Source organism: Corvus cornix, chromosome 5 (assembly GCF_000738735.6).
Source record: "Corvus cornix cornix isolate S_Up_H32 chromosome 5, ASM73873v5, whole genome shotgun sequence".
Taxonomy (NCBI): Eukaryota; Metazoa; Chordata; class Aves; order Passeriformes; family Corvidae; genus Corvus; species Corvus cornix.
Window position 1 is genome coordinate 36,901,452 of NC_046335.1, and position 26,024 is coordinate 36,927,475.

The 26,024-nt window shown below is 40.1% G+C and overlaps 2 protein-coding genes across 9 annotated transcripts in view; one reads left to right on the forward strand and one right to left on the reverse strand.

Annotated features, from left to right (window-relative positions):
• The window catches only part of ZNF106 (zinc finger protein 106), a 41,678-nt gene extending 31,161 nt beyond the window's left edge, over nt 1-10,517 (forward strand). For all 6 annotated transcript variants that reach the window (XM_039553210.1, XM_039553211.1, XM_039553212.1 and 3 more), the window contains 7 exons: nt 37-228; nt 996-1,058; nt 2,613-2,732; nt 3,221-3,292; nt 4,462-4,533; nt 5,187-5,333; nt 6,329-10,517. In XM_039553210.1, coding sequence (XP_039409144.1) covers nt 37-228; nt 996-1,058; nt 2,613-2,732; nt 3,221-3,292; nt 4,462-4,533; nt 5,187-5,333; nt 6,329-6,385 — 723 coding nt within the window. In that variant the 3' untranslated portion in view covers nt 6,386-10,517. The remainder of the gene's footprint in view (nt 1-36; nt 229-995; nt 1,059-2,612; nt 2,733-3,220; nt 3,293-4,461; nt 4,534-5,186; nt 5,334-6,328) is intronic.
• Nucleotides 10,518-11,583: 1,066 nt separating this feature from the next.
• CAPN3 (calpain 3) overlaps nt 11,584-26,024 on the reverse strand; it is a 28,769-nt gene continuing 14,328 nt past the window's right edge. Inside the window, exons 10-24 of one of the 3 annotated variants that reach the window (XM_019293969.3) lie at nt 25,443-25,603; nt 24,724-24,893; nt 24,168-24,179; nt 22,789-22,997; nt 22,233-22,269; nt 21,266-21,280; nt 19,926-20,027; nt 18,489-18,566; nt 17,741-17,798; nt 17,082-17,146; nt 15,995-16,063; nt 15,345-15,423; nt 13,744-13,860; nt 13,219-13,277; nt 11,584-12,591 (exon numbers count right to left, since the gene is read on the reverse strand). In XM_019293969.3, the coding sequence (XP_019149514.2) occupies nt 12,565-12,591; nt 13,219-13,277; nt 13,744-13,860; nt 15,345-15,423; nt 15,995-16,063; nt 17,082-17,146; nt 17,741-17,798; nt 18,489-18,566; nt 19,926-20,027; nt 21,266-21,280; nt 22,233-22,269; nt 22,789-22,997; nt 24,168-24,179; nt 24,724-24,893; nt 25,443-25,603 (1,258 nt within the window). In that variant the 3' untranslated portion in view covers nt 11,584-12,564. The remainder of the gene's footprint in view (nt 12,592-13,218; nt 13,278-13,743; nt 13,861-15,344; nt 15,424-15,994; nt 16,064-17,081; nt 17,147-17,740; nt 17,799-18,488; nt 18,567-19,925; nt 20,028-21,265; nt 21,281-22,232; nt 22,270-22,788; nt 22,998-24,167; nt 24,180-24,723; nt 24,894-25,442; nt 25,604-26,024) is intronic. The other 2 variants (XM_020583394.2, XM_020583395.2) reach the window with 2 other exon arrangements.

The window sequence follows — 26,024 nt, forward strand, 5'->3', positions numbered from 1 at the left end:
TAATTCTGAAATGCCATTTCATTCTTCCCCCACCAGAATAATAAACAGCTTGATACCTTTGAATGCCATGGCCCTAGAGCAGTGAGCTGTTTAGCCACAGCTCAGGAAGGAGCACGTAAGTTGTTGGTGGTGGGCTCCTATGACTGCACCATCAGCGTGCGAGATGCGCGGAATGGGCTGCTTCTCAGAACCCTGGAAGGTCACAGCAAGACTATTCTCTGCATGAAGGTAAGTGTCTCTGAAAATACATTTTGGACAAAGAATGCTTAAAATGAGGAGCAGATTGTGATAGGAAATAGAGGATTTCTCTATTTTAAATTCTAAAAACTGAGCAATTTGGTAGGGAAATTGTCTCTGGCTGCCATGTCTCGTGTCCCCAGCTGCCACATCTATGTCTGTGTTTTGAATACTTCAGGAATAGTGATTCCATCACTTCCTTAGGCCGCCGGTTCCAATACCTGAACATCCTTTCAGTGAAGAACTCTTTCCTAATATCCATTCTGAGCTTCCTCTGGTGCAACTTGAGGCTGTTTCCTCTTGTCCTGTCACTTGTTAGGGGTTAGGAGCATCATTTTTCTTACGTGAGCAGCGTATAAGTATGCAGCATGTCCAAGATTTCCAGGAAACATTGGGCTTTACTGTGCATGTGCAGAGCAGCATTCTCCATTCAGTTTGCTTGGTCCCCGATTTGCTGCTGAGCAATAATATTTGCTGTCTGTGAGAATAATCCATAGGTAGGATGAGTTGGCCTGGTGGGCTGCAAGTTAACAGCTTCTTATGTCAGTTGTGAAGTGTCAAAAATCATTGTAATATATTTTCTAGCTCTTATGTGAAGAACTCAGTGCATGCCTTTTCCTTCATACCCTTGATTAATTTTAAGGCTCTCAAATTTAGGAAATATTAAAGTACGACTTTAAACTGAACAGTGTCTTAATGTTTTCCTTACCCATTTCCATATCTGTTACAAAATATAAACTTTTTCTTTTTTTTGTAAGGTTGTGAATGATCTGGTATTCAGTGGCTCCAGCGATCAGTCTGTCCATGCCCACAATATTCACGTAAGTCTCCTATAGAAAGATGGAATGACTTTTGCTATTAAGGCACTGAATTCCTATGCTATAATGTCAGAATTTCCTGAATATTTGACTGACTGCTGGGGCAGATTGCTTCCAGAAAAGAAAGTCTCATGAGTTTGTGAATGTGACTATGCACTATAGGTAACTCTGGAGGCATGAAGAGGCTACATAAATGGGCTGACTCTTGTCACGTGATAGGCAATGCCTTTTTATCTGGGCATCTTGCTTTTGCAAATATTACTACAAAATTATGGAAGGGGTTCAGAGAAAAGCCATGTGAGAGATTCTGGTGGGGAAAGAGTTTCTTTATTACTGGAAGAACTTGAGGAACACTATGTTCCAAGCTAGATGGTTCAAAAGCTGTTGTATTGTCATGAATGCTTTGTCTCTAGCCTGCCGTTCTCTCCCTCTTTTACACCATCGTCCCTCAGTCCTAGCAGAAGCATTCATGTAGCTATGCAATAAGTTAGATTAAAAAACTTTGTCAGAGGGAAATTTTAGTTGACAAAAAAAAGTGTATTTCTGTGTATTTAGCTGAATTTGCTAACTGATCCTTGATCCTAATACTTATAGCGTAGTCCTAGTTTCAGGATGGGTGGGAATATGTAACTAATGATGGAAAGAGATCACAGAATCAATTAGGTTGGAAAAGACCTCTGAGATCAGAGTCCAACCTGTGATCGAAAACCACCATGTCAGCTAGACTATGACATTGTCAGCATCCAGTCTTTCCCTAAGCTCTTCCATGGACACTGACTCCAACACCTCCCAGGGCAGTCCATGCCAAAATCTAATCACCCTTTCTGTGAAGAATTTCTTCCTAGTGTCCAGCCTCCCCTGGCACAGCTTGAGGCCATTTCATCTTCTCCTGTCGCTGGTTGCATGGGAGAGGGGCTGACCCCCATCAGGCTACACCCTACTTTCAGTTGTAGAGAGTGGTAAGGTTTCCCCTGAGCCTTCTTTTCTCCAGGTTAAACAACCCCAGCTCCTTCAGCTGCTTCTCATTACACTTGTGCTCCAGACCCTTCACCAGTTTCATTGCCCTTCTTTGGACTCACTCCAGCACCTCAATGTCCTTCCTGAACTGAGGGGCCCAGAGCTGGACACAGCACTCGAGGTGTGGTGTCACCAGTGCCGAGTACAGGGGGAGAATCGCTTGCCTGGTCCTGGTGGCCACACTATTCCTGGGAGTGGCCAAGATGCTATTGGCTTTTTGGCCACCTGGGCACACTGGTAGCTCACATTCAGAAGCAGAAGAAGAGAAGAGAGAACTTTATAGAGACCCATGCATTTCTGTTGTACTGGAATGGCTCTGTGTTAGGATGTGCAAACAAAAGAATAAGTAGTATTTGATCATAATCTGTAAGTGCCTTCACAGAGAATGGAAGTCTCATAAAGCGTGTTTCCATTTCTGAGTAGTGAGCATTGAACCTAGCTACCCTATCTAGGTTAGGTAGAACCATTTTGTTATTTTGTTCTTTTGTTCAAGAAAAACCAAATCAAACCCCTATTTACCTTTGCTTTTTCTTGATGCAGACTGGAGAGCTGGTACGGATCTATAAGGGCCACAACCATGCAGTAACGGTTGTGAACATTCTTGGGAAAGTCATGGTGACAGCATGTCTGGATAAATTTGTTCGTGTTTATGAACTACAGGTAAGAAAGTAGGTGGTTACTAATGACATTTATCCTAATGTGTGTTAATTAATGATTTTGAAGTCAAATAGTCAAATGAAGTCAAATAGAAGTCATCTTTGTACTTGCTGGTCTCTAGCCCATCCCTCTCTTTCCTGTCACTCAGTATATATAGTTGTCTCACCAGCCAAAATACATGGGTTTTAAAGAATGTAACCTAAACCATTTTTTTAGAACCTGGGTTATTCCAAGACAATGACAGCTCAGAAAAGTGGGGAAATATTAGTTTTGTTTGCTGAGAGAACGAGTGCTTAGTTGGACAAAAATATTCCCAGAAGCAAAGCAAGCAAAAGTGAGCTTTCAAGGTAGCTATAAAGTTTGGAATCCACCACAGCAGTTTAATTGCTACCAAGGAAACTGCTCTTGGAAGTATTATCCTTTGCATGTCTGTGAAAAATGGCTCTTAAAAAATGTCATGTTATTAAGTGTCTCTTTCTGTTTCTTTAAAGTCACACGACCGCTTGCAAGTCTATGGAGGCCACACAGATATGATCATGTGTATGACCATCCATAAGAGCATGGTAACTCCCTTCTTTTCACTGGTCTTAAAGAGAAGGTTGTAATTGCTACAGGTGCATACAAGATGGTTTAATTTCTTCACATAAAGAAATCAACCTGCTGTTTAGCTGTATTTCCAAGTTGTTCTTAGAAAATCAAGTTGCTATAACAGCTTTGTATTTATGTAATATTATTGTGTGGGGAAAAATCACCATTTAGCTTACAGTAGTCTTAAAACAATAGTTCTTTTTGCAGTGATGATTACAGTGAAGACTCTAGAAATAGTGAAATACTTCTGCTTTTTCAAGTGTTAGTCCTGTTTGACTTTTACTCAAGGGAATCACTCAGATGCTAGAGAAATACTTCACCCACAGTCAGACCTCTAGTAACCGTTGACAGAACAGAACATAAAGAAAGGTGTGCAATTGATTCAGGTATACAGGTTTCTTCATGAATCTGCCCTGCAGGATAAGTTTCAGAAGCACTTCTGGATAAATATTTCTTAAAATAGTCTTTAAAAGCACTTATTTGTCTGCATGTCTATGAATTTGCTTGCAAAGTTTCTTTGAGATTGTAAAATGCAAGGTATAGTAGTGATTTGTAGTAACAGAGAAGTCCGAAGAAACAGATTTCCTACTAATTGGAATACATACTGCCCAAGCATCACATCTCATGAGTCCAACCCGAGGCTTGAATTGGGCCCCAACAGAGATCTGTTGTGGGCATTCTCAAATTGAAGAAGGGTTCAGATGAGAAGTTTAGTGATGAGTGAAAGAATCTGCATCAGTCTTTCTGAAATTCTGATGTTCTTCCACACACTTCCTCTCCATCCCTTTTTGATATACATATAACTGGTTAAGTCCTGGACATAAATAATTTGATGTTTACCCCTACGTATTTTTTAACTTCAGTGGATAGTACCATAATTTAAAGTTTTATGAACTGTTACACACATGACACTGAACAAAAGAGGTTATGGAAGCATTTCTTATTCATTTGTAGGCTTTTGTGAACTATGAATGCAAATCTTAAAAGAATTTGGTTATACCTATTTTTAAAATAGGTAGAAGCCTTGCATGCTGATATTTCATAGTTTTTACCTACACTGAAGTGTCCTTCAAAATTTTACTACTTTTTTTTTTTTCCTTTCTTTTATTCCCAGCTTGCTTATCCATAAATGTTTCTTTTACAGATCTACACAGGATGCTATGATGGCAGTGTCAGAGCTGTGAGGCTTAATCTGATGCAAAATTATCGATGCTGGGTAATTAGCAAAATATTTTTAGCCTTCCTTTGTTACTGAATTTTCTGGGGGTGGCCTCTACTCTCTTAGTCTTGGGTAGCTTGACCTTAGATTTTTTTATAATTCTTTTTTTTTCCTAAATGTGTATGTACTTTTTAAAGTATACATCACTTAGGTATGTATCACTAGTTTTATTTTATATATATATTTAAAAGAGTGTGTATTATATATATATAAATATGCTTTGGGGCAAGTTGTTAGTTTAAATTACTGTTCTTTCTGGTAGTTTTTAGATAGTGACATGTAACTGTTTAGAACCAAAAACTCTGGCTGAGTGACACAGAAAAGCTGATTTACTCTGCTAAATAAGTTTAATTAAATTCCAAATTACTTTGTCACAGGTAAGATTAAATCTTGTAAAGGCTTAAGTCCTCTATTCCTCCTGCCATTCCTGCTGATGGTCTAGGCTTGGCTAAAAGGCAGGAAGAATTTCTGTAAAGCTGTAATTAAAGGAACAGAGACCATTGAAAATGGAAGTGGAATAAGATACAAAATGTACAGGAGTTGGCAGGCATGCTTACAGTCTTGGAAGAATATTGTGGAATTGCAGGAAGAAAAGCATTAGCAAAAGTTGTATTTTCCTGGCTTATTGTGGTGTGTTGTTTTTTTACCAGTGGCATGGATGTTCACTGATTTTTGGAGTTGTGGACCATCTGAAACAACACCTGCTAACTGACCACACCAATCCAAATTTTCAGACCCTGAAATGTCGTTGGAAGAACTGTGATGCTTTCTTTACTTCCAGGAAAGGTTCCAAGCAGGTATGTGGTTGAAATAACATAGTTGCATTTGATAATATTAAGTACTTTATATCACCACAGTTGTGGGCCTTGACCCTATTTCTCTTAAAAAGGGTTAAGTTTTTCTAGTTTTGGCAGGCTTGACTGGATGTGGTTACAGTCATCCAAGGCTAACAGGGTTCAATTGAGCCTGTGGCAGATGAAGAGTGCAGCTGTGATAATTTGACATATGGTCAATTTAAAACAGTTTGATCCTAAAATATTACATGGAAATGGTGGAATTCTTAAATTATTAAAGTAATTCTACTCAAGATATTAGGAAATTTTTTGAAGGAAAGATGTCTTTATAACATGAACAAACATCTGCCTTGAAAAAAGGTTTTTATCCTTTTAATTTTTATCCATCGCTACCTCTTTCATTGTTGTTTATTTTTCACATGAGTTTGTTAGCAAAACCTGTCTTTAAATAAGTAATGCATAAACTTCTGGATAACAGCTATAACAGAGAAGGGGGTGAAAATGAAGGCATAAGAGTTGGAGTAAGTCATGTGTAAAGGATTGGGGAATGAGTGTGAGGAGGGCTGTTACCTATAGACTGATCTGTAAAATCTGCATTTTAGTCCTTGGCAATAGAAACTGCCTTCCTTTGAATGCTTTCCAGAATATGGAAAGAAAGGAGGTTTCTTTGAGAATTAACAAACAGTAAAATCCTTAATTTCTCTTTAAGTAGTGGCTTTGGATATGATGTGTTTATTTAATTTGCTATTCTAATCAAAAAGGAAACTGTGTTTTATTTCCCTTTAATGATGTGGTATGTGAAACACTTTATGATTTAGTAGCTTGACAATGATATTTTTTACCTTTTGAGAAGCTTTAAGGCAAACAAATGTATATTATCTAGAATGTGACTTTCACTGCAGCTTCTAGAATCCTTTGCAAAGTTTTTTGTGGGTTTTTTTGGTGATGATTAGAATGATTTTTTTTTTTTTTAATTGACTTCTCTGGTTCTTTTCTAGGATGCTGTAGGACACATTGAAAGACATGCTGAGGATGACAGCAGGATTGACTCATGAACCTTTTCACCTCCCACATTGGGAAGTAATTTTGTATGTCATAATTATTCCAAATAACATCAGTTTCTTACTCCAGTCTTTCCTCTTTCTTTTCCCACTTGGAATGCAAAAACTGAGTGGGGCTGAAATGCATTGCTGCGGAGACTGCAGGTTGTGTTGCACTCTGTAGAAATAAGACTGGTAATTAAGACTTAGCCCAAGTTCTTGCAGGTTTTTAATTCATTGATGGACAAGAATATTCCTTCCTCTTGTCTGCCTTGTTTATTTGTTGTTTGTTTTTTTCAGGTGATTTTATTTGTTTTTTTAAAAAGCATAGTCTTTGGGAACTCCAAAGGGGTGTTGAAAACTTAGATTACAATAGGTGCTGCTGTTTGCAAACTCAGATTGAAGCCTGTTATGTGTCTAAGACATGTCTGGTTCTGTTGTATCCAGTTTTTTAGCTGATTTTAATAAAATTCTGCAAACCAGAATATCACAAATTCTAACAATGTAACCTGAATATCCAGTGTACATTTTTACTTTCTTCATAAAAAGAAGAGTTATTTTATGGAGACTGGAATAAATTAATTTTTTAATGTTAATTGTAACTTATTTTTTATTCCTTGTGTAAAAATTGCTATAACTGGCACAATATATACAGTGGTAGATACCATACCTTGTGAGGTATTTTGTTTATTTTGAGGAAAGCGGTTATTTCTTGAGAGAGATGCCAGTAGCAGCAAAACAGCCAGAACAGTGGCTCTACTCACATGCTTTGCAATCTTCGTCTTTTTCAATATAGGTCCTTATGTATGGGAAAGAAGTAAGTGGTGTCTGTTTTTCTTTTAGTTAAAGACCAGCATAACCACCACTGCTATCTTGATAAAACACCATAATTGGATTGCTGATTTTATATGGAGTCTTAGTGAGCTTTGCAGCGCCATATCCTCATGGCAGAGCAAACCAAGAGAAATGCAAAGGCACTGTGTGTTTTGTGCATCCACTTTGGTAGTGTTTTGTTTCTGTTGTGAACTGACTTAATTGGCTTGGGCTACATCAAGTTCACAAAAACTCAACTGGAAAGAATGGAGCAGGATTTCAAAGTCTAATGTTCTCAAGCAGAAGCTGAGGATATGAAATGCGTATCACATGTAAAAGTCTTGTTTCTACTAATGCACAGCAAGTACCACAGAGAGGCCAGTGCAAAAGGGAAGACTGTTTCAAGTTGTCAGGATTCCCCTGCGGGTGTCCCTTGAGGGGAATCAGTTCACCTTGTGAAGTTCAGTGAAATGCACTTCTGGCACCTGCCATCCTCTCTCCCCTAATAACACTAATTTAGCAAAGAACCCTCTTAACACTGAGACTAATCTAGCAAGGAGCTTTGTGTTCACTTTTGCCTAACTTGCTGCTCAGGATAAAATAAGCAGAGGTTTTCCTAAGCTGTAAGAGAAGGTGAAGACAGCAAACCGAGCTGCTTCTACACAAATGCAGCGCTTTCCCAAGAAAACTGAGTGGACTACTGCTTTTACTGGGTATCTTTTTTACAAGTTCACACTTGTCAGCCATAGACCAAATAAGTTTTATAGCCTCTTTCTTTGACTATAAAGAAGCCTTTTTAGGCCAAGAAAGTGAATGATTGAGGAAAGCCCATGGATGTTCTACTGCCATCAAATAAAGAAGCTTCAGGGCCTTCTCTGGAGCACACTGGTTTTGTATTACCTTAGCAGACAAGCAGAATTGCTCTGACACTGATGAGTATTTTTTGTGAGACAGGAGTAAAATATGAATGAGATGCAGTAGCATCCTACTTCAAAGACATGGGAATCTCTGAGGTTCCAGTGCTTTTGTGGTGATTGGTTTTGTTTGTTTACTTTTTATTAAGATGTTTGTGGATAGCAAAAAGCCCCAGTATGTGGCTCAGACCTCAGGCTGTTCTGAGGGTGTTTTTGATTTGGTTTTTGGGGGATGTACGGTTGTGGTTTTGGTGTTTGGGGTTTTTTTTATCTTTCTTTCTGTGGTCTGTGGATGAAGCAATTCAATAGAGAATCAAGTCAGGGGAAGTCTTTAAATGGTTTAGATGTTTTATGATGGAGGGTGTAATGCTCTAAAGTCTGAGAGCATTTGTTTGGATTTTTTCATGACCTAAAAGCAGCAGACTGTGTAATACTTAAACCATTTCCAAAAGTTTTGATATTCAGGAGTTCTTCTGGGAGTTCTTTGAACCACAGTGAGGGAGCATGTAAGTGTGGCATAAACAGTCTGGGCGTCCTAAGCTGTCCTTCATGGACTGTGCTGCGGTGAAGGTGTGGAGGTGTGTCCCAAGGACAAGCCAGTGGGGCAATAGCAGCATTCTGAAAAATGTGTGAGAGTAGATTTTGTTACTTCTCCCTTGTGAGTCTTTACATTCTTTCAGCTGTTTTCCAGAACATATATAAAGATCTTTCTCACTAGATGTTGCCACAAGCAGTTATTACACTTTATTTGCATTCCCATTTGCTTGTTAGGTTTATCTTTTTTAGTTGGTGGAAGCAGTCTTTCTTTTTGTGTGGTCTATGATATTTCCTTATCTGTCTTGAAAACAATCCTTCTGAAAAGTCTGGGCTTCTGAAGTCCAGCTTTATCAGTGGTGTCTTTTGCTACTTTGTAGGTCATTTCAGATCTATTTTAAGAATCCTAAAATGGGTAAGAGGTGGGAAGATAGCAGAGCTGCATGAGTGAAAAATTTTGCTTCATAAATTAGAAACAATTTTAAAAAATCCTCAGGGGTTCAGAGGAAAATGCTGTACTGCTTTGTCATGAGGATATTTTAAAAGGATTTGCTATGAAGTTGTGCAGCTGTGGAAATCCCCAGGCTTCTCTGGAGTTACGTGGGGAGGTTTCATATTTGTCCAGCTAGAATTTGGTGCAGATTTCACAATCGACCATTTACTTCTTCTGGAGGCAATTGCAGAAGAGAGATGCCAAACTAATGTTTGTTTGTTGGTATTGATTAATGAGATCCTCTCTGGTCTTGCAACACAGGGTTTTGGCTCCTGATATACCTCTAGTTCAAGAATGTAATAACTTTGGGAAGGTGGGCTGCTTGTGACACTTAACACAGTAATATTTGCATGAAAAGCAGTACTGCACATCTGAAGCCAGTTTCAGGACTATTTATTTTTGGTTTTGGTTTGTTTTTTATGCAAGTAAAAAGTTGTGGGTGGAAGAGTGAGTAGAGTGAGGATTTATTTTATGGTTAGCTGTGGATTTTTTATTAGTCAAATGTTAAAAAATGAGTTCTGGACTTGCTATATGGATGACTACATGTGGCAGGCCCTTTAGGGGCTTTTTGGGATTGGTCTGTATTAGTTTCTCCTTTCTCCTTCAAATTTCAGGGGAAAGTAACAGCTATCTGGCAGTGCAAAACACTCTGGCATAACGCTGCTGCTTCTGTATGTGGAAGGGGATGGAGGGAAAACTGCTGCATCCCTTGGTACAGAGATGCATTAAATATCCAGGCTTCTGCTTACCTTGTGTCACTTACATGTGAATTACAGACTTTAAACATATACCAGCACATAAGTTGGCTTCTGCAAAATAGCAGGAGCTTGGCTGTGTGGTGTGTTTGAAGTAGTGCAGTTCTTAATGCACATTTTCAAACAGAACAATCATGCTGGATCAAGGTAAATGATAACTGCAAACTTGCAATAAAGGGCAGGGGAAATGTTTTTGTTGGGAAAATATTTTTCCCTTAAGTTGAATTAAAACACAGTTACAGGTTAATCTTGGTTTTCAGTCTTGTATGGTACTATAATTCAAGCAGTCTAAGTTGTCCAGAGTTGCAGAATATGTGAGGAAGGATAAGGAAACAGTTTCAGCTACTGTTTGTAAAATAATTAGTCCTCAAAGAGCAAACTGTGTAGGTATATATTCTGTTAAATGCGCCTGCCAGCTTCTCGGATTTCATTTTGCTGTAATGTTAAACAGTCTTTTTGAAGAATGGAAGTGGAATAAAACAACTTGATTGAATATTTAGTAATTTAAGCTGTGTAGAACATGTGCACAGATTGATCATGGTTTTCTTCTCTTACTTTGGTACAAAGCTGTGACTGTAATAATGAAACTTTACATGGCAAAAGAAGAAATGAAAAAAAATAAAGTTCTTTATATTGTTGTGGTTTGTCTGTTTCTCCTTTGTTTTAAATAGAATGATTTTTTTCACAGGATTTGGTAGAACGTGACTTTGTTCTGGATTTTTTTCCTGTTTTATGAGGGCTGGATAAAATCAGACTGGCCACTTTGAAGCTCCAGCACTGGCAGGAGTGTTGCAAGTGTGTGGGAATCTCAAACCTAGTCATTTGGCAGGGAAGTGAAGCTGTCCACCCAACTGGTACCTCCAAGATGATGTGCTGCCTGCCTTGCTTCGTGGCCCATTGCAGGGGAGGTTCTCTTGAGCTCTGTAGCTTGTTGGTAGTTCACTCACCAGAACTGTAAGGACCAGTTTTGAGTTCCCAAATAAAAATCCTGATTTTGATCTTTTGACTGATAGATTTTGGTTTTTTTCTGAACATCCCAACTAAGAGAGTCTCTGCCATACTTGTATGGAAAATAATAGCTCAGTGGAGGTAAGGCATGGCTGGGAGCCAGGGCTTCAAGTGTTCCAGTCATCTTAAAAATTATTTGGGTTAAAAAAAAAAAAAGTTGAATTTGAAGGAGAATAAATATTTTTTAGATAAACTATAGGATTTTCTTACTCTTTCAGAGTAAGTTACAGTGCAAGGCAACACTAAGAACTTTATAGTCAAAAGGTTTTCGGCTTCTTAGTGACCTTTCAGTTAAATGAGCTACTCACTGGAATAACTTCGAGTGGATACTACAATTTGTTTTTAAAATTTTGCATTACATTAGTGGATTGCTTTGCTACTTTTCACCACTAGACAACTCAGTAGACAGTTCTGACAAAGTCTGTTCGTTCTTGCATGTTTTGTTTTTCCTTCCATTTTTTATATTGTACTTGTAAAAACCTGTCATCCTTTAAGCTGGTAGCAAGGGAACCTCTCAAGTGCTTTTTTTTTCCAAATGTATTCAAGGAGTAAACTGGAAACTATTTGAGATATTAAGCTAATTTCACACTTGCCATAAACTCCAAAAGCTTCTGTATATTCAGGAGAATGATGGAAGAGTGCTCAATATTTCATCTTCATCTGTTCTTTCAGAATAAAACCAAAAAAAGCCTAGGCCAAAAATCCAATTGATTTTATTTTTGGTTCCATTAAGCTAATTCTACTTGCCTATTGGAATAATATTCCCAAAGTGGTCATGCTGATATAGTATCTGATTCTGCTACACGTCACCTCTTGCAATAAAGAAATGCATGGTACTATTGGGAAACAGGACCAGGGCTGGGGGAAGTACGTTTGTCTGTGTGTGTAGATACATAGATTTGTATGTGTACCAGGTTTTCTGCCTCAAAGGGCAAATAAATTTCTCAGTGTTACAGGGAATGCAGTTACAATGAAAAACACTTAAAATGTCCAAATGTGTAATTAAGATCCCATGGGGGTAGTAAAATGAGAGCCAATTGCTCAGTTCTGGTACTTCTGCTGAGGCGTTAGATAAGCAGTACTCTGGTATTGCAGTCGGTCATGCCCTACTCCCCCATTTCCACATAGCAGAGATCCAACCTGCACAGCCAAATCTGTAACTGAGTTGTTGGGTTGCATAATATTAACATAATTAGCACAATCTCATGTGAAATATTCAGTAAATATTACAAAGAGATGAAAGGGTAATACCAAGAGCAGGACAAAGAGTTAATGACTAATTACGAAGTGACAGTAAACACCTCTGACTTTCACAGTCCCAGTTTCACCTGACCTGAGGGAAGACCTTTCCCGTTGTCAGCACAAGCAGAACAATTATGTATTCTCCATGTCTTCACTACGCAGAGAAAGCTTAATTCAGTCATCAATAAATTAATCCTTGTTGCCAAAGGAAAAATGTCAGGATGCTATAAAAGTAGTTACAAACTATGGGCACTGTCCTGTCTATGAGAGTATGGTTGTCTCTTTTTCCAAGGGCTTCTTCCCATGTTTATCTGTTTATCTCAGCGACTGAACGACATAATTAGGAATTGCTCTTGCTTGCCCTTGGGATGAATGGTGCTAGTTCCTTGGAAGTCTTCAGAGTGTTCTTGGCAAAGGTGGCCGCTGGCTCCGGTGTTACGCGTACAGCGTGAGCTGCAGCCACTGAAAGAAGAGTTAAAGGATGGAAGAGTTCTTGGCATCCTCCCACGAATTGTATGAAGACACCACCCTCTAACTGGAAGGCAGCTGCTTGCTATCACTTAGGATGAAGTAGAGAGGCTGTGGGGAATTTTTTCTTGAGTTTCTTGTTCCTATTTCTCCTTCCCTTGCAAAAAGTGATGGGTGTTTTTAATGGTCTCCCTAACAGAGGACATGCTTTTAAGTTGAAACTTTCTAATTCTTCTTAATAAGGTTTTTAAAAGGTAAAGAACTATGCTAATCCGCCTTATCATTTAACACTACGTATCACTGTTTGATTAAATTGCCTCATAAAAGAAATCTCAAAAGTTTTTTGATAGACTTTAAAGATGATACAAAGAGGCCACAGCAGTGCCCTTCAGCACCAGCTAGAGTGCTACAGAGCAGCTGTTGCTGGCAGATCGTGGATGTTTTCTGTGTAAAATTGGTAGCAAATTTTTTAGGAGGTTGTGCAGCCTCTTACCAATTAGATGACAATTTCAGATGAACTCTGTTCATAGAATACTCCCTTGAAAATATGTACAATGATTAATACAATTAAAATTTAGTATTGTGACATTGTGTTAGACATACTGTCATAAAGCAGTTTACCTCCAGGACGTTGAGCTTAATGATGCCATCTCCATCTTTGTCAAAGGCGTGGAATGCCCCTAAAGTAAGGAAACAAAAATACAGGGAGTAGATTAGATTGCTGTGTGAGTAAAGATGATTCCCAGACAGGAAATCAAATGGTGCTCCTGTTGTGAAATGCAAACTTGCACAGGTCTTGTGGGGTCAGCAGGTGTTTCTGCTGCATTTTTCCTTAGCTAACTCAAGGTGAAACACGTGGGGTTTTTTGTGTTTGTATGAGACAGCTTGTCATATCTTAGATTCTCTAAGCACATATCTTTAATAATTAATACCCTACATAGGCAGTAGTGCTGTGAACAAACTTTGCTGTGAGTATGATGGGGCTCTGAGCAATCTGGTCCAATGCAGAGTGTCCCTGCCCTTGGCAGGGGGCTTGGAACCAGATTGTCCTTAAGGTCCTTTTCAACCCAAGCCGTTCTGTGGATCCATGGCTGTGTTTGGAGGGAGGAGGGGAGGTAGTGCCGTGAAACCGGGGCAGCCACTCACGGAACATGGCGTCCAGGCGCACGAAGCAGCAGATGAAGCTGTCAAAGTCAATGTTCATGTTCTTGTCAGCGTAGCGCATGGTGATGATGTCGTAGAGCTGGTTGTTCAGCCGAAACCCTGCAGAGAAACAAAAACGGGGCACAGCTGGGCCACGGGTCAGGAGAGCGCTGCTCCAGGAGGGGTTTCGCTACAGGCGCTCCCCAGGCCCAGCTGAGGCTCAGGCTGTAAAGTCCGGCTGCAATGCTAAACAAAATGAAGTAAAGATATAAGGAGCTTCACTGTGTCCAGCTGCTTTCCTGAAACAGGAGCAATGTGTTGAAATTATGATTTGAGAGGGCCCTTATCATGTAAGTTACCTCAGGCTGTAAGTGTGAAGAGGAGAGCTGCAGCCCCAGAGGGCCTGATGGCTCAGCTGGGCCTGGTAAGAGGAAATCAGCTAAAACTGGGGGACAGAAGTGCAGGAGGAAGTTGCTATAAAAACACAATTAAACAGTGGTCAGAAGATAGACAAGGAAGAAACTCCTTGGCATGGTGGGACCAAACTGTGGCACTGAATGCTGCAGCCTGTGACTGTGCCTTGAAAGAGTCTGTCACAGCTCTGGTACAGCTGTTTGTTGGCTAAATGCAAGGTCATGCACAACTTATGTGCTGTAAGAGTGAAATGTTCTTAGTTCTAAAGTCAGGGCAGGAGGTATTTAAATGTTTTCTTTTTTTACATTGACAACTTCCCTGGTGAGAACAGAAACCTGGAAAATAAGAATTACCCATATTTTTACCACAGCAGGAGTCCAAATCCAGGTGTAGTTTTGTCTTTAGCAAAGGATCATAGAATCACTGAAGTTTTGTAAAGTACAAGGTAGCCATTTTTTTCTGTTCATTGATATGCCAAAATACTACTGAAGACAAAGTGTCACTGAAATTGTCCCATCTAGGTTAATAGTGATACTACAGATTTTCTGATCAAAGAGGTCATCTCATTCCCTCAGAGACCTGGTAAAGACATTTGTGGGGGGAGGCCTGCTCCCTCGGGGAAGAAACATACTGGTGTGTCTGAGACAAGCAAGAAAATCCAAAGTCTCTCTTTATAGGATGAATTTCATTAACTGCAACTTTTGCAAAAATACTTTTTTCTCATTGTGCAGGTTGAAGAGACTGAACCCACAGTGGCTCAGTACTGAAGAAACATTAATGTGACTCAAGAAATGTCAACCCAGTTGCCTGTGATGCAAACTTGGACATAGACCTGCTCCATCTGGGTTTTGTTTGTTACACAAATGTACAGAATCCACAGTTTAAATCGGAGCAAACATCTTCAGCACTCCCTGGTCTCTTGAACAGCAGGACCCCAAGCAGGAGATCCTTAAGACAGAAGAGCATCACTCATTGCATTAAAGAGGAGCTGAAGAGACCTATTTGGCTGGCAAGACATACAAGGCTTACCATTTGGATATTTGAGAAGCTCTGTCAGGGGAAAAAAATATTTTATAATTTCTCTAGCATCTGTCTTTAAAAAGCAGCACTGTGTTCTGGATCTCACCCTGTGATGCACCAAAACAAACCAAGGTTTCTTCAGCTGCTGGACATTGCACTGGGGGAAGTACCTGCATCTTTGACTGCATTGCGCATCTCGTAGCTGTTAATAGTTCCTGAATGATCCGTGTCGTAACGCTTGAAAATTTTCTGGAAAAAGAAAAAAAATACATATACGGTAGTAATAAAAACTTGTACTCCTCTTGAATGCACCCACTGAGTGGGTATGGGATGTGTGCCTCAGGCACTTGGAGGCTTTGCCACGTGCCTTATATTGCCACTGCTGGGCAGTCTGGGTAGTTAGCACAGGTTTCCTCTCAGTCACAAAGTAAAATAATTTAGATCCAATCTCTGGGAAGCAAAAAAGCTCTCCTTTAGAGACTCTTCTTGTTTGACTTCAGTTTATGCTGTTAATCCTCCCTCTTTATTACCCTAATTAAGCTATTATTTAGGCCTGATTCTAGTTCCCATCATTCTCCTCCTTCAATTTGTATGCCTCTGTGCTACTCTCATGGGGGAAGGCTGTACATAAGAGATTGAGGCTATTTGCTTAGGCTGTGAAGTAGGATGAGGAGAGACATTACTTTTCATTTTAGAAGCAAGTTCATGATTATTTTTAGCCTTTCTTTTTGCTGCAGTGTATGTGGAGAGTTCTGGTTTTCCTGTAGAGCATTTGCACTGCAGGAGCTGTGAAGAAGAGAGGTGAAGACACCAGCAATACCTGCCAGCTTTTAATCTTGTCCCAGAGATGTCGGAATTCATCAAAGTTTATCTTCCCTGAGCCATCTGTCTGTGATGCAAACATTCAGGTAAAAAACCCCACAAGATTTATAAGATAAAATTAATTAAATCTGAAACTATTGGTGAAGGGATGAATGTGAAACTGGGTTGGGGACCTCCTCAGCATCAAGAGTTGGCTGAGCTGTGCAGTAAAATATTTGTAAACATTTTGGTTATTGTGCATAGCATAGTGCTTCAGGAGTGTGAAGTACTACTAGCACTTTGTGTAGAAGCAAACTTCTGCTACAGACAGAGCCTTGGCTCTGGAGCTATTGTAAAAGTGCATGAGTAGGATGTTTTAGTGGGCTCTTCTGAAATACCTCCAAATGTGAAGCTCACCCAATGCTTTTAAAGACATCTGAGCTTTACAGTGAAGCTCTTTCTGCCTTTCTTAAAATTGAGAAGTAAGCAAAATGTTGACTAAAGCTATTTTCAAAAATGTGTTTAGGCTCCAACCATTCCAGCTCTGGGTTGTAGTTAACTTTTGTTCTGGTTATGTTTGAATGCACTTACATTCTCTCAAAATTGTGTTATGTCAAACTGGAAAACTGAGGGTCGTTGTTGCAGAGGTAACCCCATGTAGCATCTTGTAGTGTGTTGTATTGCACTTGTTCCAGACAAGTTCTGCATGCACTGCAAGCTGAGCATACAGTAAACTATGTAATACATTATAAACTTAAAGAGAGAAATACAGTAAGTTTGTTGGCAAGAACTATAGTTATGTGGAGTTTATTTTAAAAATAATAATCAAAAAATCATGCTTTAGTACATCAGCTGGACAGTCTCTGATACCTAAAGAAGAGTTGCCATACTGACTGATTTATTCTGTAGCTTGCTTTTCTCTGCCAAATATGCTAATGTTGAGATGACTGGAATTAAGATGTGCCAAACCAGGAATGCTTTCTGACTATAGACTACAATTTGCTGTTTTGTTTCCCTGGCTTACTAAGTTGTGTGGGTGTGTGTGATGGTGAGAAACAGTGGACTGGAGTGGTTTCAAGCACTCCCTTTTCACCAGAAAAGGATACATCCATTAAAGCAATCATGCTGCGGCAGGATTCCAATTCAAACCCTTCTGACCTTAGGTCCTTATCTGAAATAAATGATCCCAGGTGAATACAAATCATGCAAATCAGCAAGTGATTTTCCTCTCAGGTGAAACTCTAATCTAAGTAAAAGCCAAACCTTCCTTCATCCAGTAAGAAATGAGTGGTATAGAAATCTGAAAAGACTCTCAGTAATGTTACTGCCTATGAATTAGATATTATTTTTCTTGACTTGTTATATACAGTAAAAAACTCTGGATAGCTCTAAACTAACATCCAGGTTACTAAGTAAGTCCAGGGTCTGTAGGATAAAGTTCACTAAAGGGGAAGAAAGATTTGCCTCTTCACTAGAAATTTTTTTAAAGGGCATTTGCAGACTGTGAGAAATGCATTATTGTCCTGTGTGGTACTTCCAATGAACATCTGCTCTTTTCTACATTATCAGTACTAACAACCGTAGAGATCATCTCTGTGAAAAGTTCAGCTTGCTGAAGTCTCAGATGCAATGTCCATGGAAATGTAACTAGGAAATTTCTGAGTTTGAAAACATCAACAATTTTTAGAGTGTAACTCGGGGTGGGGGGTTATGCTCTATCACAGATTTCTTTGTCCAGGGTTAGTAAAAACATGCTCAAACTCACGTTTTTTTACGACATTATTGAGAACGTTCCTAAGTTCCTCAGCATTGATCTCCATGTCCTGATGGAAATGTGGTGAGAATATAATTGGTTACAAGGTTCTTTATGAAACATAATTTTATGGATTGATATGCTAAAAGTGTAAAGTCTTTGGTCACTTTCAACTAGGCATGTACATGTTTCAAACCAGAGGGCATTCTACTTTATGTAAACATCAGTTAACATGAAACTGGACATTAGTCCAGCTCTTTCTTGAGGCTGAAGTAGATCTGAAGTTACCATATAATGGTCATTAAACTACAACTAAAAGAATGACTGGTAATTTCAAGCCAGTGTATAAGTCAAATAGCAAAATCAGAAAATTCCTGTATCCCATTTGCAGCAACTTGATTTATGTAGTTCCTTGATCTGTTTTTATCTTTAACTTCCCTTGCTAAGGGCATTGCATTTCTAACTTGTTTATACTTGCTGTGCAAAACAGCATCTTGTAGGAGGGATTGAAGAAAAAGGCTGCATTTAAATAAGATTCCCTCAGGTGAGAATAGCTTATATGTATATATGAGGATAGCTGTGTACTTAATGGGGTTTTTATTTGATTTTGCTTATCTTGAAATCGCAAGGAGAATTCGATGGGAGGAAATTCAAAGGGAAGTTTAATATTCAGTGTTTTGAATCCATGGAGTAGTTGATTTAGGAGCTGTTGTGGCCAGGCTGCTTTGATGGCAGAGACAGGGATCGATTGCATACTCACATCCCCTGCAATCTGTCGGAAAATATTCCTGAACTGTTTTTGCTCTTCACTCTCCTCATGAGCTTTTGTTGAAGAACGCTGAAAAGAGATAAGCAAAGAAGAGATACATCCTTAGCCCAGTGGGGAAGAGAAAGGGCCTGGATGGCTCACTTGCCCTTGTGTGAGGGATCATCTTAGTGAATCCAGAGGCCTTTGGAGGAATGGGTTGTCCTCCTGTTCCTTTCCCCATGTTTTTGTTAATTCTGTTCCTTAAAACTGCCAAGTATTTAACTTCATCCCATTGTTCTCTTTTCTATTTGAAGGAGCCTAAATAATTACTTCCACTGGCAGTTATCTTCTAATTTTTTGTTCCAAAGCATTGCAAAAGAGAAGTTTGGAGCAGAAGAGGCAAATCAAAGAATGGTTTTGGTTAGAAGAGTACCAAGAACAAGATACCTTAAAGAGTATCTTGTTCAAGCCCCCTGCCATGGGCAGGGACACAATATCTGCCTCACAGCTGCCCTGTAGGCTATAAATGAGAAACATGTGAGAACACTTTATGATGTGGGGGCCCCCTTGGTGAAGACAAATTGCATATGAGACAGAGGAAAATGAAGAATGTGAAGCTTTCTCAGACACGTGGAAAGTGCAATCCCAAACTCTGAAGCTGATACTGAAAAAGGAAATGAAAATTATAGGTAAGAAAGTGAATTTCTTGGCTTAGTTCTTGTTTTCCTTTGTCTAAATGCAGAGGAAAATTTAGATTGGTTCCCACTTTGCCACCTGCGTGCTCTGGCAGTCATGCAGCAGAAGAGCACCCTCCCTGTAAGCAGATGCTCCAGCCATGCCTCCAGATGCCACAGGCCTGGACATGGGATGTGGCTGCTAGGTATGTTGTGTCTCACCCACCTGCAGGCAGAAACTTTTGAATTTGCTACTGTGTTTCCTTCCTCTCTGGTAGAGAGGGAAAAGAGGAGGGGTGATGGAGCTCCTGGGTTTACCTGTCCTTTATCCTCTGGCCAACAGGGACTAGGATAAAGGTGTGTAGTTTGTAACAGGAGAGGCTGTGGTCAGTGCCAGGAGCTTCTGCAGCCCCTCGGGTGCAGTTTGTGCATGTGCCCTCTGTAAAGCGGCACCGACTCAGGGGACTGAGTAGGAGTGAATTGAATGTGGGGAAGGGATCTCTCACAGCTGGGATCCTTGTACGAGAGAGCAACCAGGAGATGTTTTCAAGCAACTAAATCCTCCTGCAGAGTTGTTAAATAAGTGAAGGGACAGTCTCTCTGTGCTCATGCTTATTAGATTCACATAAACCAGATGCAAGTAATGCTAAGATTGATGAGAAGCTGTTTAGTGTCTCAGGACACCTCTTTGCCCCATTCCTGTTATCTCCCCAGCCACTCTTTTGTGCTATCCAGACCAAGCCCTATTTCCTCCTCTGCCACTTGCTGCAGAAACCTTTTTCTCATCTGCTTGGGTTTTTTCACCGTCTTTGCCAGCATTTTCATCTGCTGTCAGCTCCTTATTGCTGTTCGCTCTGTCAGAAACGAAGATGATAGGCTAGAAGAAGAAGAAGAGAGCAAAAGAAATGGAAATTACATAAGAAATAGTGGAAAGGAAAATATTTGGTTACAAGCATTCTGTGGAAAGTGCATGCAGCAGCAACTCCTGCTCTTGAAAGCATGACAAGAGAAGCCATTTCTTGGAATGAAAGAAAAGAAAGGATAAAAAAAAAAAAAAAGGTGGAAAAATTCCTGCAGTTACTGCTCTTCTCATGCTAAAAAAAGCTGCAAAAATCTTTTTGCAAAATAATGCAGTTGCTGGGTTCTAGCTTTCCTTGTCAGACAGTAATTGAATGTGTTTGGTTTGTTGTTGTTTTTCTTTGGGGTTTCTTTGTGTGGTTTTGTTTTGGTTTCAGTGTTTTAGTTTTTTTTGTTGTTGTTGTTTGTTTGTTTGTTTGGGTTTTTTTGTTGGCTTTTTTTGTGGTTTTTTTCCCCTGTTTTTAAGCAAAATAAGCCTCCCAGATTCTCATCACAAGATCATCACAAACTGATGATCTTGCCCCTCTCTATGAAGGACAGCAGCACTGAAAACAAACCATATGTGAATCTTACACAGAAAAGGAGTATTTGTGTAGGACCTTGTCAGTTACGTGAAGCATGTTCTTTCTCTGTATTGATTCTTGAAGCACTCAGCTGTAAGCAGCCATGTGCAATTGTTCTGGTTTGGTGCATTTAAAACAAGGGAAAAAAACTGCTACATGATGTGAATGTATTACTCTAGAGTATTAATTACAATCAGCCTGTCTTGGGATTAAAATATCTGATTACATTTTCAAGGTCCAAAATGTGTCGAATCAAAAATAGAATCCTGGACTTTGGTGAGCAGAAACTTCAGGAAAGGGGAGTGGCTGCTGCACTAGGCAATGGAAAGCAAGTGTGAGGGCACATGTCTGGAGAAGGGATGCTTTTCACTAGCAAGGAGTGTCAGGTTGCCTGTGAAGGAAGGGCAGTTAGAGCAACCCAGAGGACTGAGGTGATAAAGCTGAATAGTTTGTTACCCTTTCACCACCCCTTTGAGTGAGAGGGGAATATGATGCTGATGCTATTTCATTAGAATCTAATGTAGGAAGACAAAATCTTTGCTGCATGCAAATGGCCTCATATCCAACGCCCTTCGTTAACTAGGTCAGTTTCCAGACACAGAGAAAATTATGATACCAAGGAACTCTGCCCCTGCTCATGCATTGCAAATGCTCTTTGCCTTGCTGGCACTTAGCACGTTGCACAGGTACCTACCTTGCCCTTTTTCTTCTGTGTGAAGAGACAAAATTAAAAAGTGCTTGATCAGATTATGCAGAGCTGATGGCAAATTTTTATTTTTTTATTTTTCCGTTTCTCATGTTTGTTTTTCCAGTTCCTATACTCAAATCACTAAAAATGAGGGAACATGCACCCACCAAGAAATGGCATACTGAAGCACACACATTGCAGAAACCACAGCAAAACTGTATCTCATCTCATCTGGGACTTTGTCTGCTTGAATAAAATCTCTTTAGCTCTGAGTATTCCCTTTCTTTTTCCCACCTGCCAGTGCAGTGGAGATTGAACTTCTATGCCCATAGATCAATGATATCTGAAGTGACCATTTAATTCCTCCATATCTGGACAGTTATTTTTTACTATGACAGCAAACAAAAGGGGAACATTTCTGAGCAAGGTGTGATGGAGCTCAATTCTGTGCAACAGCATTTCCTCTGATTTTTTTTCAAGACTAATTGTACTGTTAGCTCTAGTATTTTCCCACAAAGATGTGTAAAACTCCAGGGTGAAGAGTTAGAACTTGTCATGGATGCTGTTTTGAATCAGAGTGCTTTTAGGATCTCTTTTCAGAAAGCAGATACTTCAAAATAAGGTACTTTTTTCTTTATTAGATGAGATGCCAATTTCACAAAGAAAATATTTCAGGGCAGAGAGCTAGGCCTCGCTTGGTAAATGGGTAATCTCCATTGATGGAGGCAAAGATAATGCTTAGCATCCAGCTTCTTTATGCCAGGACCAGATTTCAAATCTGCAAAAACATTTTGGTTTGAATCAATTCAGAAAGTAGCATACATAAAGCAAGTGTCAACAGGAATATCTTGAGAATTTGTGATAAAGGTGCTGTCAGGTAGCTGCAAATGGTTTCCTGCTGTAGGTTTCCCTAGGTATCATGTTCCTCTTCCCCCTTCCCCTATACACAAAAGAGGACCAGGACAGTACTTACCAACGGACGCTCTGCCTCAATCATGTTTTCAACCTCCCTAAGTAGAAAGCAGAAAATAAATAAATAAATCAGGAAAGTGACTGTTCCCAAAGTTGCTTGTTTCTTTAGGTGGTTTTTAAGCAGCCACTTGAACTTTCCAAGCAGCCAGTGGTATGGGCTGGCTTCCAGCATTACAGCTGCAGGCGCTAGGTGTAGCTTTTTCCCAGTTTGAGCTGAAATCCCAAGTACCATTTCCAGGACGGCGGCTGCCTGGCTTGCTCCTATGAAGAGCCTTGATAACAGTGAACTGGAAGTAAAACAGAAGTTCTTGGGCCTTAGTAAATGGCTAATGGTTTGTTTGCAAAGGATATCCTGCAAGCAGTAAGCTTCTCCAAAGACAATTCAAAGCAGGTTCTTGTTAGTCTGTAAAGTAATCTTGTAGAAATGAATTTGCATTTGGAGTTTCTAATGAGGTTAAGAAAATAAAAAGCAGGGTGTAGCAAACCGGTAACATGACTTCAGCAGACTAGTAAGGTCACTCCACATATATGGGCAGATAAATGGCTCTACAACTTACTCTGAAAGACTTCTTTTCTCTGAGAAGACCCTGAGGATGAATTCTCCCTCCTGGTGGGGGTCATATGTCGATGGGATGATGACGTACTCGCTGGGAGGTAAGCGGAAGCGCTCAGAGATTTCTCGCATGTTTATGTAGGTCTTACTTCTAGCTTTGGAGGCATTGTAGAGGAAAAAATCCTTCTGCAAGTGGTGCTTAGTACCATGCATCTGCAGAACAAATGAGTCAGTTTGTCTTCAAGGAAGTCTTGCCCATTGCCCAGGTGGGTTGCCATGCGGGCAGCGCACAGCTGGGACAGAAAACACAGGAAGCAGCAGCTCAGCAAGCAGGGAGCTGAGGAGGGGTGGTAGCTGGTGGCAGATACAGAGTCTGTCACCCTTAAGTTTCTGCTGACTGAGTCTAGTTGGCTTCTGAGGGCTGCTCCAGGGCTGACCTGCAGATTGTGTGGCTGACTTCTGCCATGTAGGCACTTTTATCGGACTCTTTTGCTAGATGCTGGGTTGTATGTAACCAAAGCTCAGCTGCTTTCCTTGGAGGGTAGTATGGCAAGGAATGCTGTAAGCAAATGGTGTAACTCCTACATGCAGAGTGGTAAAGTGAAGGTGCTTTCAGTGAAAATGTGTCCTTGTCTGGACAAAACATGAATTCTGTATCTGCTACACAAATGTGACAATCGAACATTGTATTAGTTCAAATATGAAAATTAAGCCAAAAACTGTGGGCTAAGAACACTTGCAGTCTGTTTCTTGCAGAAATAACCATCTGTAAGATAGCTGGCAAAGACAACATTCAGACTGTCATCCTCATGTTTTCCAGGTAACAGCCTTTGGGTGAGCTTGTTAGCAAAACTTGTGATGCCAATGATTCAGCTACTGTCAGGCTCAGAAAAAATGTAATCTGTGTACTTTCAATAAGCTTTCTTCAATGTCTGAAAATATCATTAATTTTCTAAACAAATTCTAAGACTACAGAGAAAACTCTGTGACTGCAGAATGTAGTCCATTTGCATTATTTTTAGGAGGAAATGGAAGTGGCTTAGGGTGGTTCTGCATGGATTGCAGAGGCAAAGCCCTCACAGGCACTGCTTCCTGGATCTCTGGCCAACTGTGCAAGTGATGGCCAGGTCACCACAGAAGAGAAAAGAAGCACTGAGGAAAAGGTGCAAGTGAAAATGGGGTGCGAGTGAGAGGGAACTAAAAATTACTCACAAAATGTTACTAATAAACACTCAAAGCAAAAAGGTTAGCAGTTCTACTGCTGTTACATCCCTGAAAACAAACTTGACTGGACAGTCTCCTGCTGACTTACTGACAGGCACTACAGTAACACTAGCTGTGGGTATACACCAAGATGTCAATCTGGCTCCGTTCTGCGCATACCTCTTTGGGCACCTTAGGGAGAAATAGAGAGAAGAAATGGTCAGAGCTGCATAAGCATATAAGCACTTTCCCTCTTCCTTTCTAGATTTCTTGGCATCTACATGAAATCAGCTAAAATCTGAACCAAATATGTTTGTGTAAGGGACTGAGTAAATTGACTTTTTCATCAAGTCAATAGCAGGGACAGTTAATTGCTATGTAGGAGTCTTGGATGTCTGTTTCCTTCTTCACACTATTCTGCCAATTAAATGCTTAGTTTCAGAAAGGATGAAAGGGAGATTGAAGCATATAGGGAAAGAATATGTTAAAATCTGGCATTAGGTCACTATAAAAGCCTAAAAAGTGTCTTAATAAATGAGTAAACTGATGTTTCTGTGGTAGGAGCAGTTAGAAAGACTTAAATTTCCTTCCTCTCTTCCAAATTTCCCCTGACTTCCTTGCAAAGCAAAAATTGCAAATGATGTAATCAGCCTGAATGATTCAGTGACTCTCTTGGTAAATGCATACTATTGGGATTTGCAACCACAGTGCAAAGAGAAAAATCTAGAGCTGTTACCTCATAGATGGCAAAGCCAATGGTATACAGGTTGGCTCCCAGCTTGCGCTCTTTCCTCCTGTTTTTCTGCATCAGTGCGACAAGGAAGCTGCAGATAACCTCTTCATCCTCAGGATCATCATCTTCCTCCAGCAGCTTCAAGCGATACTGGGGATTGGTCCAAAATGTATCTGTGAAATCCCACCAGCAACCCAGAGAAAACATGTAAAGCTTCAGTCTTCTAATGATGCTCATGATCAAAGAGAACTTTGAAGTTCCCTGCCTATGGCTCCTGAGGGAAAGGCTAAAATTGGGCTAAGACATACATGGGTTTTTTCACATGTTATGGCTGTTACTTAGTTCTAACAACTGCATAGGAAATGAGGATATATGAAGAACCGTCACCTGATAAACTTCCAAAGTCCCTAACCCTATCACTAATCCACCAAAGTGGATTTCCCAAGTGAAATCTGTTAGGGTGAAATTTATCCCTTTTACTTGGGGCACTGTGAAATACTTGAACAATGATTTATCTTTGCCAGGGCTGCCTTTTGGGCGTACAATGTTCTGTTACAATATAGTGACAGAAGATTTCCAGCTACCAATTGCATGCCTTGTCCACTGAGGAAGCAAGGCTTTTCCTATGGCTGAGCACTAATCAGGCTGTGGTATGACTTAACCTTTGGGATCTAACCTAGTTCCCATCAAAGAGGCCATATCTCTCAGGACCCTTTGCTCACCTGGATAATTGCGGCAACCTCCAGCTGAGCAGCCTCTCACCCAGCGCCCTTCGTTGACTGACACAGTCCAGGTCTGGAATTTATCCGCTTCCAGAGTATCAGGTGTGAGGTTACACATCTCAAGCTTTGTGAAGTACCTCATGAAATCTTGAAAAGACATCCTGGAAGAATTGAGAGGAAATTGAACCCAAATGGATTTACATGGTTGACACTTGTCTGAAAGAATCTGGGGAGGTGGAGGATGGTGACCAACACTACTGTCAGTACTGGGACAAGTTTGCAGTGGGAGTGCCATGTTTTCTAAATACTTTTGGTCTGCTGGTAGGTCAATTACCACAGGTACAGCTCCAAACTCAGGGAAACTGAGCTGAAAGGATGGTATGTAGGAAGGGTGATGGAGAGCTTGTGGAAGTGTAACATAATTAGAAAGACTGTGCTGATGGCACTGAATAATCCCTGGTGGGAGAATGAGAGGATCACAGAGCAGGGCTTATTGGGATTATGAAGGGGGACAGAGATCACTGCAATGGTTTTAGCAGATTTGTAGTAGTGCAATGTCATTCATTTTTGCTATGATTGCAT